Source organism: Cryptomeria japonica, chromosome 2, assembly GCF_030272615.1.
Source record: "Cryptomeria japonica chromosome 2, Sugi_1.0, whole genome shotgun sequence".
Taxonomy (NCBI): domain Eukaryota; kingdom Viridiplantae; phylum Streptophyta; class Pinopsida; order Cupressales; family Cupressaceae; genus Cryptomeria; species Cryptomeria japonica.
This window is the reverse complement of record NC_081406.1, coordinates 373,850,774-373,864,228: the sequence shown is the minus strand read 5'-3', so window position 1 is coordinate 373,864,228 and position 13,455 is coordinate 373,850,774. Positions and strand designations below refer to the sequence as shown.

Sequence of the window (13,455 nt, the reverse complement as noted above, 5' to 3'; positions counted from 1 at the left end):
TAGAAGGAAGTTACAAACCCTACATTTTGTTTTGGAACAAATCCTATATTATTTTTTGACACCAAACCGTACATTTTTTTTGTATTAGCTTAATAATTATAAATGACAATTCACAAATGTTCATTTTTTTTTAATTATGTGTTATTGCAGCAGCCTTGAAGTTTTCAAATCTTTTTTTTCACAATGCCTACTACTAAAACTTATTTAGAAAGGACCCAACTTGGAACATGCTGAAATTTTTCCCAGGCAAAAAAGGAGAGCCAAACTGTAAATATTGCAAAATAATTTTTCATGGAGGAATTAATAGATTGAAATACCATCTTGCCCACATATCTGGACATGATGTTGTGTTTTGTTGGAAGTCACTTTTTGAGGCTCTTTGTGAGGTTCAACCGTGCAAGTGCAATTAGAAACATCTGAAATGCAAAAGGAATCAAGAAAAGGCAAAGGGAGGAGTTTTTCGAGCATTGGTAGTGCTGGAGAGGTCTCTTCCATGCCTCCATTTCGTCCCAGTGCTAGTGCTTACGCTAGTGTTGGTGCTAATGCTCACACTAGTGTTGGTGCTACTACTAGTGGAGTATTAGCATTGGTCCTAGAGTTCGTAAATCTAGGATGGATTTATGTTTTGTGCCACACACTACTACTCTTGGTGCCCAACCGTCGCTTGAGAGCATGAGTTGGAACAAGGAGTTACATGATGCAGCTAGACGTGTAATTGGAGACTTTTGGTACTATTGCACCATTGCATTCCATGTAGCTAGGTAATTCTTTTAAAATTTATAGTTTGATTATTTGTCTCATGAATTTTTATATTTAGATGTATGTCGAATTCAAATTTAAAGTTAAACTCTCCATTTTGCAATACTTATTTGATTTGTTTGTGACATGTGTTAGGTCTCCTTATTGGCAAAATATGGTTGATGCCATAACTATTTGTGAGGTGGGGTTCAAGGCCCCTAGTGAAGATGACTTAAAGGGCCCAATTTCGACACAAATGGTGGCTAATGTAAAAGCCATGTTTGGTATGGAGTGAAGGTTTGCACCATCATGACCGATGGTTGGACCAATAGAAGAAATAGGACGCTGCTGAATTTTCTTGTTTTTTCCACAAGTGATTGATCATTGTACTTCCCTCAATGCATTGAATAATTTGAATTATGATTCAGTGGTTAATATTTTTAATTTATGATTTATTGAATCATTGATTTTGCTTCTTTTTTAGGTGGCACCATGTTCATCAAGTCAATTGATGCTTTAGGACATACAAAAAATGTCACATACCTTTGTGAGGCTATAGAGGAAGTCATACTTGAAGTGGGCGAGGAGAATGTAGTTCAAGTGGAGATTGATAATGCACCCAACATTATTTTGGTCTCCATGTGCTGCCCATTGCCTTGACCTCATATTGGAGGATCTTGGGAAGCTTCCATGGATCAAAACATGTGTGGTTGCGGCCGAAAATATTTGCAAATCACACATAGGTTCTTAGCCTTATGTGGCAATACACGGGGTAGAGGGAGCTGGCTCGTCCTTGTATTACTAGATTTGCTACTAGTTTCATCACATTACAATCCTTGATTAGGTCAAAGACAGCTTTGAGGCGTATGTTTGTTGGTGAGGAGTGGACTTCCTCATCATATGCTACGACCACTGCAGGGATTGATTTGGCAAATTCCATTTTTGTGGAGCCAAACTTTTGGGTACCTTGTGTAGAGATGGTGAAGGTAAAATTTAATTCTACATTATGTTTTAATTTTTATTCATATTTTTCTTTTATTTGCTTATTTTCATTCACACTTAAGTTAATGGCTCACAATATTTGCAGTTCATCGAGTTGTTGGTAGTTCTCCTAGAGTTGCTAATGGGGAGAAGCTTGCAATGGGCTACATATATAAGGGCATGGATAGGGCCAAGGAGGCCATTAGATTAGTCTATGAGGGAGTTGAGGGTAAGTATTGTCTCATTTGGGAGATCATTGATAGGATAAGGCACCTCCAACTTCACAAGCCTGTTGCCGGGAATAATCATTATGTTATGTTGTCATATTTTGTTTATGTTGTCGTCGGTAATAATGAGTTACGACAGTCAGTTAGTTAGTCGTCCCGAAGGGCAGTTGGACGCGACGGTTGGTCGCACCCCTTCGGGTATTATATATTGCATACCTTTCCTTCTTAGTATCATCATGATAGTTGTGTTTGATGTAATGTTATAAGCACTTGATGTACATGGACTGTTGAATTAATACAGAGACTGGTTATTTAATATATTTCCATTATGTTCTGTGCATTTACTGTCTGCATTTAATCGTTTACCCGTATGAGGCAAACATTTGGCGCCGTTGCCTAGACGTACTCGGGAACGGAAGATGCGGATGGCGCACGGACACGATGGGCCTACCCATTGGTGAGATAAACCCAGAGGCCGACGACGCGCAAACCGAGCTCTACAACGGAGAAGACACTGCGACGAGGGAATTTTCAATTCTGCTCCAGGTAGCCATCGAGACATACGTCCGACGAGAGGCCACGGAGGCGGAAATCCCACCAAGTGCCATGTGGACAGTGCTGGAGGTTAGCCCGACAGTAAATCGGTTGATGAACCATCTTCCCCGGTTGCTTGCACAGGCATCGTTGGCACAACAAGCTCGCCTGAAGGAGATTGCCCAGGAAGAGCGACGCCAACAGATCCTTCAATAGTACGAAGATAGCAGTCGACGGGAAGCGGAACGGGATGGCACCAGGCCAGGAAGGAATCGAACCTTGAACCTTATATATTCAAATAAAAGTGTCATTGACACGAGTTGTATCTGACGAAATGAATTAATAAAGACGCGTTTTGGTTTATGTATTGTGAATTATGGAAATGTACGGCAATTAATGCCCAACCTATTGAATAAAGATAGAAATAAAAAAGCAGAAACGGACGAGTGGGAGGCCGCGTAGAGGGCCTTAATTCTAGAACAAGTAGAACGTAGACAGAGGTTGAGGCAACTTGCCGAAGGACGACCTACCGAAGGGAACCAAGGAGGTGTCATGGAGGGTGCAGAAGCCGAGGGAAATTTCTACGCGTTGCCAGAACATCGTAGGGTGCGGAGCCACGAAGAGTTTCTGGAGGAAACAAGGTTACAGTGGAATCTAGTTGAAGAGACTCGGGATCAGTTTAGAAACTTATCCCTTATGCCGCGAAGTGAGGATCACCAGAGGGAGCCAGGAGTGGGTGCGGGTGAGAATGGAGGGGAGGACAACCGTACAGTTGCAGGTGCCACACACAGTAGGCAAAGCACCGTACCTCCAGTCACCCACGCAAGACACACCACCGGCGCCGGAGGGAGCGACGCACAGACGCAACCACAACCACCTCCAGGAAGACGACCCCCCTCGATGGCGGGCAAACAAAAGTTGCCTAAATTCAATGGAGATGGCAACGATGACCCCGTACGACACTGTCGTACATGTGAGACAATATGGTCAGCCAACGGGGTAGTTGACAAAGCGGATTGGCTGGTGCAGTTCCCTGCCACCCTGAGAGGAGTAGCCATTGATTGGTACTCTGATGTGGACAAAACAAAGGTGGGAACATGGGATGACCTACTGAAAGCTTTTGAGAAGGAGTTTCGACTCCTTCTAGATGATAATGAGATCGTGGCGGAGATACTAAGTACAAAGCAGGGAAAGCACGAAACAATGCGAACATACAGCCGACGATTAAAGGAATTACTGGGGAAGATGGAGAACCAGTCGGCTGATGGACTAAAGAAGAGATGGTTCGTGGAAGGGTTGCAGTAATCCTTGCGGAGGAAGATGAAAATTGTACCGCCCACCTCATAGGATGACGCATACAATCGTGCGATGGACTTGGAAAGTGAAGACAAAACATCGCGGAAGAAAAAGGACAAGTCCTCAGGAGAAGAGGAGTCCTCGGGAGAAAGCAGTAGTGACAAATCATCAAGTAAGAAGGTGCAAGCGCTTCAAAAGGATATGCACCGTATGTTGAAGGAATTTAAGAACATGAAAGGAAGCACGAGCAAAAACGAAGACGTGTGGTGCACTCATTGTAAGGAAGAAGGTCACACAAAGGGCATCTACCCGAAGAGGGCATTTTGTGAAATTTGCCAAGTGATGGGACACTCCATCAAGGAATGCCCATACAACATGAAAACTCGAAGTAAGCAAATGAGCCAAGTGTTGTTCACTGAGCAAGCCACAACATCCGCACTAGCGGGTACGACCCAGCAAACCAACACAACAACATCATCTTGAGGTTACCGGGACAACAGACGCGGTGACGGAAGGAATAACAACAATAACAATAACGGAAGCTGTATCCAGTATGACGCCAAGGGTCGGCCAATGATCCAATGTAGGGCCTGTAATCATTGGGGGCACTTCACCCGTGATTGCATGAAGGAAGCCACCCCTCAGCACCTCTGTCGATGGTGTGGGCCAAGCGACCATGAGGACGCAAATTGCCCAAAGGCAGGGGTTAATCTCCTCAACATTGAGAAGGCTGAGAAGACTGGTGAGAAAGAAGTACTGGCGATCACCCGCGCTCAGACGAAAAAGGCCACTTATCCTGACCCCCGTACGGAGAAGGAGAGATTACGGGAGGCAAAGGCCAATATTGGACGTGAGATGACGGCCGAACGACGGAACAACAAGGTGGTGAGTACATCATCCCGTACGGAAGCTGAAAATAACATCATTGGGCAAGTATTGCAGATGGAAGTACCTATAAGGGTAAAGGACCTTCTAGAAACAATGCCATAGCTAAGAACCACCATTTTTAGTTCCATACAAACCACTGCTTAGGCAACTTTGCATGCCACACGAGCAGAAGTTCCGGTCAGCCCCTCTGCTGACCCAATGTTGTTGGCCTTAAATAGTGGTCAGCATCCTGTTGTAGTAGAGATGGGAATTCTCGGGGCTATCCTCAAGGACACCATCGTGGATGGAGGTTCGAGGGTGAATGTACTGCCAGAGGATACGTGAAGAAGCTGGGGAAGCCAACACTATGGCCACCCACGTTCAACTTGGTAGGTGCAAACCAACACGGCATCAAGCCACTCGGCACCCTGATGGCCCAGCCGGTCACCATCAGCACACAACCCTTCATACTAGATTTTGTGGTAATCCCACTCAAGAAGAAGGGGTACGACGCCATCTTAGGCAGAGGGTGGATGGTTACAGCAAAGGTGAACCACGACTGGAAAAAGAACACCTTTTCTATGGAGAAAGGGGGGCGGAAGTACACCATTGATTTGAGGACCCAGGTTGTCAGCGAGGAACTGGCATCATCTTCGGAATCGGAGGGTGAAGGAAAAGGCGACCTGAGGGACGAAGGACGGGGCTGCAAGGAGCCCAAAGACGAAGGGATTCTCAAACTAGGAGAGTGCTCCGAGGATGAGACGGGGTCATTGAACGGGCTCTTCCACTGGCAGATGGAGGATTACGAAATGTTCCAAAGCTACAGGCTCGAAGTAGAGGAACCAGAGCAAGCAACAGAGGAGGTGTACTTGCTGGAATACAGAGAATATTGGAAGGGAGATGCCCCAAGCCTCGGTGACATAGATAATCCTAAGATCATTTGTGTCGGCAACGATTGGAACCCTGTGTGGAAGGCCGCAGCCTTCAAAATCTTTATTATTCTTCTTCTTGTTATGTACGGGAAGGAGACCGTGGTCCCTGTAGAATTTGTGGTTCCAGGTCTTCGAATGGCCATTGAAAATAGACTTGCCACCAACGGATCCAAATTGAAACCCTACCACGAGAAGCGCGCAGGGGACCTGAGAGGCCGGAAGGACACTCGAGAGTCCGGAGGAGAACCCGATAGGATGGAAGGGGACCTGAGAGGCTGGGCAGGCGACTCGAGAGGCATGGGAACGAAGTGGGAGACTCTCGAGCGAGGCAAACCAAGAAAGGGCGATCCCAGAGGCACGAAACTCGAGCTGAATCTGGACACTTAAAAAAAAACAAAAAAAAAACAAAGGGACAAAAGAAAAAAAAGAAAAAAAGAAGAGAACCACGGTGGAATCACCGTACAGTGGGACCACCGGCGTTGGAACCACCGTGCGGTGGCAACACCGACGATGGGGCCATCGGCGGTGGAACCACAATGTGATGGCAACACCGGCGGTGGGACCACCGTGCGGTGGATACCACGCAAGAAATAAAACACGCAGCAGCCCCAAACGCACAGGCACACAAACATGCACTCCGCCCAACAACACAACGCACAAGCACAGGAAGGCATACGTAGCCATACACAGCCATCCAGGAGGTAGTTAAGCGTTCGGCGTGCAAAAGGGGGCCCGTACAGTGTGTATGGTAGACGGTTGGTCGTGTATTCCGTATGGGGTGATCCGTACTGGGAGGTTGTATGGCTGGGGTGCCATCGGGGACATTACAGGAAAAATAAACAAAAAAAAACGACGACGATCAGATTGAAAAATCATTCGATGACATTTGGAGCCAGGACGCTGAAAATATTAGAGTGGTGAAGAAGGGTTTTGACATCTTAAAATATCACAGAAATGATGCGTGCCATGGACTTTCGTGTGGTTCTGATGCTGCCCCCGGACCCCGCTAGGGGAGTTGCCCCTCGACCCCGCTGGGGGCACTGCCCCCGGACCCCGCTAGGGGAGTTGCCCCTCGACCCCGCTGGGGGCACTGCCCCCAGACCCCCAGTTTATTTTTGAGTTGCAATACACTTTTTGGAGTTGGGCGAAGGGCATCAGAGAAGTCATGATAAGTGTTGGGTTGTCCCATACTGTGAGAAAGAAGCCTGCAGCTAAGCATTGGCGGGGAAGTCATAAGCCGTAGAGGGAGACGAATTTGGAGGTTGCGAAAAAACAGAGTTTGAGGGAAGGCATTGCAAGAACGCGAAGTCATACAGCACCAGAGAGTTATTCAGTTCAGTTATCAGCCTTTGGGGAGTGTGATGGAGGATTTGAGGTGTCTCCTAGTCTTTGTGCCAGAAGGTTGTGGCCACTTCCAGGCATGAATGGTACGCTTTGAGGAACTCAGAGTATGTCTCGGCTGGACGTGAGGTTGCCTTGGTGGATGCACAGAGGGCTCGGGAGGAGCTGACCACCAGGTTGGAGGCAGTACTAGCGTGAGACTTAGCTCAGCGTACCCAGGAGGTTGGATGCCAAGAGGGCAGCGCGGGTGGCTATCGAGGACAAATTGGCTAGGGAGACAGTATCATTTGAGTAGCAGTTGATGGAGGCTGAGACTGAAAAGCATGTTTTGTAGACAAGTTTGGTTTAGGCATAGGAGGACTGTGATGTCAAAGGAAGCACTAATGGTGAAATCCGCACTTGAGCACCGGATGGTAGCAGAAAAGGGTTTTCAGGCGAGGATGCAGCAGGTGTATGAGTTTCACGCTCGACTAGCGTTCGCAGTTCCTGCAGTTCTCTACCTTGGTTTTGTTTAATGTCATCTCTATTTTGTATTAAGTCGTCCGGAGATGACTTCTTTTCTTGGGGGGGATGATGTTGCCAGGAATAATCATTATGTTATGTTGCAATATTTTGTTTATGTTGTCGTCGGTAATAATGAATTACGACAGTCAGTTAGTTAGTCGTCCCGAAGGGCAGTTGGACGCGACGGTTGGTCGCACCCCTTCGGGTATTATATATTGCATACCGTTCCTTCTTAGTATCATCATGATAGTTGTGTCTGAAGTAATGTTATAAGCACTTGATGTACATGGACTGTTGAATTAATACAGAGACTGGTTATTTAATATATTTCCATTATGTTCTGTGCATTTACTGTCTGCATTTAATCATTTACCTGTATGAGGCAAACAAAGCCCCTCCATGCAGCCACTCATTTCCTCAATCTGATATTTTAATTCTGCTTTGATTTCAAAGTGGATGAGGAGGTTCTTAATGGGCTCTACTTAGTGATAGAGTGGATGTCACTTGGTGATACCAACCATATGGTCCATGAGATAGAGGCCGTTTCTAATGCATAAGGAGAGCTCTTTTCTTGTCAAATGTGCAAAGGTAATCAAACGAAATTGCAGCTAGGTAAAAATATATTTAAGGGCTTAATTTAGGTTTAAAAATGTAAGAAATTTTTCCTCTTTCTATATTATTAATAAATTTTGAAACTTGAAACTTGAAGTTGGAAATGAGATTGATTTTTTTTTCTTTTTCTCATCTTAGATAGATGGTGGAAAATATTTGGTGCTAAAACACCAAATTTTCAAACGATAGTTATTCACATATTGAGCCAACCATGTAGTTCTTTGGGTTTTGAGTGCAATTGGAGTATGTTTAAGCACATACACTCCAAGAGGTACAATAGACTATCTGTGGAGAGGTCGAATGATCTAGTCTATGTTCATTACAACCCTTGTCTTTGACATAGACATGTTTTGGAGCATTACTCCACCCTAATCACACTAGAGGAGATCGATTTAGAATCTGAGTGGATCACTGAGGCTATGGATCCTGTCTTTAGTGACAAGTACCTTGATTGGGTTGACCAAGTAGATAGAGAGGGTGAGGCTATACCCATGGCAGAGGAGGATAGAGAATGGGCAGACATAGGCACAACTGATGTTAGTGAGGGTGGCATGGAGTCACAAGCAGAGATCATGGCCATTGCATCATCCAAGACCTACCTTAGATGCATTCATAGGAGCGATGCAGGCTCATCTGAGCTATAGAATTGTAGTTATTGTTTTGATATTTGTTTGGAACATTTGATGTCATTTTTGAGTTTTGTATAGATTTGGCAATATTTATATATCTAAATATGTAATTTCCTTGAGATACAATTTGCATTTATACTTGTGATCGATGTATATTTGTGTATGTGATCAAATTAGCTTCTATTTGATGACGTTCTTCTGTCTTTAAGGTTTATTTAATAAAGGGTGCATGAAAAAAGTTTAAATTTCTTGGGTTTTTCACTTTGCCGAGTTTGCGTTGAGTTTTTTTGCCGAGTCCCAAGTCTCGAGTTGAGTCACCTTCGCCAAGTCCGAGTCTTGTAACTATGTGTTCTACTGTTAATGATAAAGCATAGCTTGAAATGAAAAGACCACAATGATATAATATTAGATAGAAAAGATGCTGCTACATTCAGATTACAAAGATGTTTTTATAGAAAGATCTGATTTAGAAAAATGCAGAGGTAGAGGACCTAATTTTTTGACCTTTATTTGCATAAATGGACTGTCACAGTAGACATTACATTGTTCTTATATCTCTGAATAATTATGGAAAAGTTTAGAGCCACTTGCAAGTGTTTGAAGTGGTCCAGGAACCTTCTAAAACTAGAAATGATCAAGAAGAACATCCACAACCTTGTTTGGAACTAATTGGAGCCTGTTTGAAGACTAAAAATCACACAACTAACTAGGAAACTCAACACCTTCAATCTGAAAGTGTTTGACTTGAATAAACAACAATAATCTTCATTGACTTTGCCCAAAATGGTCTTCAAAACCTTACACTTAGGATTGGATGAATCTGTAGAACTATACTTATTCCACGACCAACCATGTACTGTCCCCTTAAAAAAGTCTAGCCGAGTCATGAATGAAGAGTTTGCAACCCAAAGTCAAATCATACCTCCTCCTTTATTACTAACAACATTAATTAATTATTTAATCAGTTCTTGACCGGATGTATTTCTCTCGGTAGAATTAGTAATGAAGAATGGCAGCACCATTTCTTAATTTACTTAGACATCTATTATTATTCAAGTCAACTTGGCAACATTGGATGATATCTCCGTATTCTACTTTGGGTGATGACAAAGGAATAGCATGTCAATACCTTAATGGGCAACTATTACATCTTATCTTCTTTGTTTATTATTTTGCAATCTATATCTGGTCTTGAAGATACATCTAACTTTACAAGAAATGAACAATGGATTCTTCCTAATTTGAGAATATTATTTTATTGCTTTGAACTCCATGTTTTTCCCAACTTCTACAACTAAGGCGAATTATATTCATTGGATAATATTCTTCCTAGTCTTGCACCCCAAAAGCTTTTCTTTAACTCCCACGAATTGCAAGTGTTTACGGCAAATCAAGACAATATTGCCTCCTTTGATAGTCAATTTAGAAACTCTAATCGTATTTGAGACGTCAACCCCTTGGTCACTGAATACTCAAGTACCCATTGCTAATGATAAATGATATTTGATTTTAGCATGATTGCAACAATTCATATATTGATTGCTAATGACAAAAGTGTGTTTGTGAATGCATGTGCACAAGCAATATATTGTTAGCATAATTATGGAACCAGCTCCAATATAAGGGAATGGAATATATGACATTTCTACTAAACTCTTAAGATGAGAAGCTGAATATGACCATGACCCAACCTAAAGTAGATAGACAATGTTTGACATTCACCACTGGCATTGTATTATCATATTACTCACCAATTTTTCATGAATCAAACTCGCCATCTCTATACCTTGTAATAATAAGGGTGTTAGAATAATTAGGAATTTGGCATGATAATAGCTATATTATACTGTTATCAGCTTTCTCCAGGATCAAACCTAACCCTCGTATTGTACAGAGGTAAAGTATCATCTTGCCGTAGGGTTGAAACCAGCTTTGTTACAACGATAAGAATAAAGTACATCCCAATCTATAAGATTAGTATTGACTCTCTTCTATTGTGGAAGTAAGTGGTCACTTCATCTCACAATAGAGGAACTTACAAGCATCAGACATAAATCTTGTCCATACAATTATATATATGAAGTATTCCAATTTGAAAGTAAACAGGAATTCAGTTTCTTGCATATTTCTACTTTTTCTAGCTAATATATTTCTGTCAAATATGGCTTTATTAATTTAGTTACAAATATATTAAAACAACAATAGCATATTATTAACTACATCAAAGCTAGATAAAATTTAGAATTAAGTTCTCTTAAAAAACTATTCACATTGTAGGTTTTTGAATTTGTTCATTGACCTATTTCTTCTTTCGCCTTTTATACTTAATATTTGTTTTCTAATACTTATGGGCCATGACAATATTTTTCCTGCAGAAAAAGTACTTCCTTTGAATTTATTATTTATTGTATTTTTACAGTCTTATTATCCATTTCAGTAATTTATATGCATTAGTTCTTTGATTTCAATTTCAACAACCCATCATAGGCAGATCGGTCACAGTGTGGGTTTACAGTTCCTCTCTCTCTCTCTCTCTCTCTCTCTATATATATATATATATATATATATATATATATTTGGCTATCCCTGTGTGCCACAGTTTGTTTGCATGCTTAGCTTGTCATTGTAGATTTCATTTGAAAAGCTGTTTCAACATCCTGTACGTTAATCAACTGGAATTATTATATGTTTCGCTTCATATATATTTCCTGACTTCCGCAAGGACATGAATTTGATTGCATTACAATATTGAGACTTCAAAATAAAGCCTGTGAAAAAGAAACTGAAAAAGGTTTTAAACAGTTTACTGGTGGTCATCCATTATTTTGTGGCTGACTCATCTATATGTATAAAAAAGTATATGGAGCCTTCTAAACTTGATTTGGACATTATGAGGTACATTCCCTAGTAAAAGACGTTAATACAAAATCATTGAAATGTTTGAGTTCTATTGTACTATCTTTAATAGGTGCAACTGTGGTAGCAGTTATTCAGCTGCATTACTAGCAAGATATTGTATAAGATTTTGCTTAAGGTTGCATGCCTTAACACTGAGGAAAAGAAAACATTGAAAATTTTGGAATCTTTCTATTTTTCTTAGCTTTGACAGGAACTTGTGTATATCCCACTCACTGATCCCTAGTCTATCTTATAAATAATTACAGACAACCCTCTGGATTGGTCCTGTCACAGTCTGGCCTTCACAGAATCAGTACCACGTGTCACTACATTTCATGAGATTTTTGAGTCAACTTAAAGCAAGTGGATGTACCATTATCGTTATTGGGAAGGAAGCTTACAATTTTCTCAAAGAAGCATCATGTTTGTCTTTAGTTCATCCAATTTTTAAACATGGGGCTGCTGTCTTGGAATTTTTGAAAGGAAATACGCTTGCTGGAGTTGCAGCTCTAGATCGTGTATGTTTCCTCATCATTTTTTCTTCCATATATTGTTGCTAATTACATTAATGTGATTTACGGCATCTTAAAACATTGAGTGTCAGGAAAACAATGTATTTTGGTATTTAGATCTAAATTATTGACAAGTGATATTAAAGTCAATGTGTTTTTGTTTTCCTCTAAGAAGTTCAATAAAGTTTTACAATTGTGACTGATGTTCAATGATGGATATCCAAGAACTCAACTGCTATTTTTTGTAAATGTTGTTAGCAAAAAGGACTTTGTACTGCACTGTCCAGTTTTTTGTTTTCAGTTTTGCTGCAAGATTAGGCTCAAGCAGGCTTGGGCAGCCACTGTAACAATTCAATACATTTTAATGGGATTCAACTTGGGTTGTGTTGGACTCTTATGGTATTGTGAATGTAATGTGGAAAGCTCACAATACAATTCCATTGCATTGATCTCTGCCATCCTCATATCTCTGATGCTGACTTGTGCAGCATTGTATCTAATACTCTTCATTGTATTGATTGTCCATATCTTCCAATTGCGTATTGTTGTGCGTTATTCACACCCCACCCCATTTTAGATAGAGGCCCCCCGTTTCAGTTTGGTCTGTCTCCAGGAAGAAGGAGAGCTCTACAAATGAAATTTGTTTCTTTTTACAGTCTCCTAATCTGCCGAAATTGCCCCCCGACTCCTATAGTCGCCATCAACCCGAATTTGCAAAACAGTCAAAACCCCAAGTTTCACAAAATGGCACAAACTTGCCTGTAATCCTGACTTTACCTAGCAGAAGGAAACAAAACAATTGGATTTTAAAAAATCGTAAAAATTTGAAAATAGACACAAACTACAGTTTTTTTAAAACTTAAGGGCATTTCCATAGCATAGAGATATAGAGAGTAAATAAAATAGAGTTTAACCCATGAATTGTAGAAAATAGATTTTGTTGTTTATATTCAGATTGCTGATTACATAGGCAAATATTCATTTAACTTACCTTCATTGTGATTGAGACAAGGAGTTTAACCCATGAATCGTAGAAAATAGATATTTGTTGTTTATATTCATATTGCTGATTACATAGGCAAATATTCATTTAACTTTTTAAAATGACAGTCACCAAATACACCAAATAGTTGTCTAAGTCTGAGATCAAAGATTAGCTAATTGTATGAACTAGCTGAGATCAAAATTTATCAGATAGAGATCCAACAATCATTAGGAATTTAGTAAAAGTGGAAGCCATTTTGAAGTGATCCAAGACTTTCATTGTGATTGAGGCAAGGAGTTTTCTAGGGGTAGTTCAATATTTGAGAAAGCTTATCAAATCATATTCCATAGTTGCAATGCTTTATATTCCCTGATGGCAATTGGTAAGTCTTTTATATGG

At 41.2% G+C, this 13,455-nt stretch overlaps 1 protein-coding gene across 3 annotated transcripts in view; it reads left to right on the top strand.

Annotated features, from left to right (window-relative positions):
* LOC131050527 (phosphoglycerate kinase, cytosolic) overlaps positions 1-13,455 on the top strand; it is a 298,967-nt gene that overhangs the window by 107,813 nt on the left and 177,699 nt on the right. For 2 of the 3 annotated variants that reach the window (XM_057984724.2, XM_057984727.2), the window contains one exon: positions 11,826-12,077. The exons of the other annotated variant lie outside the window; for it this stretch is intronic. In XM_057984724.2, coding sequence (XP_057840707.1) covers positions 11,826-12,077 — 252 coding nt within the window. The remainder of the gene's footprint in view (positions 1-11,825; positions 12,078-13,455) is intronic. 3 annotated transcript variants of the gene reach the window in all.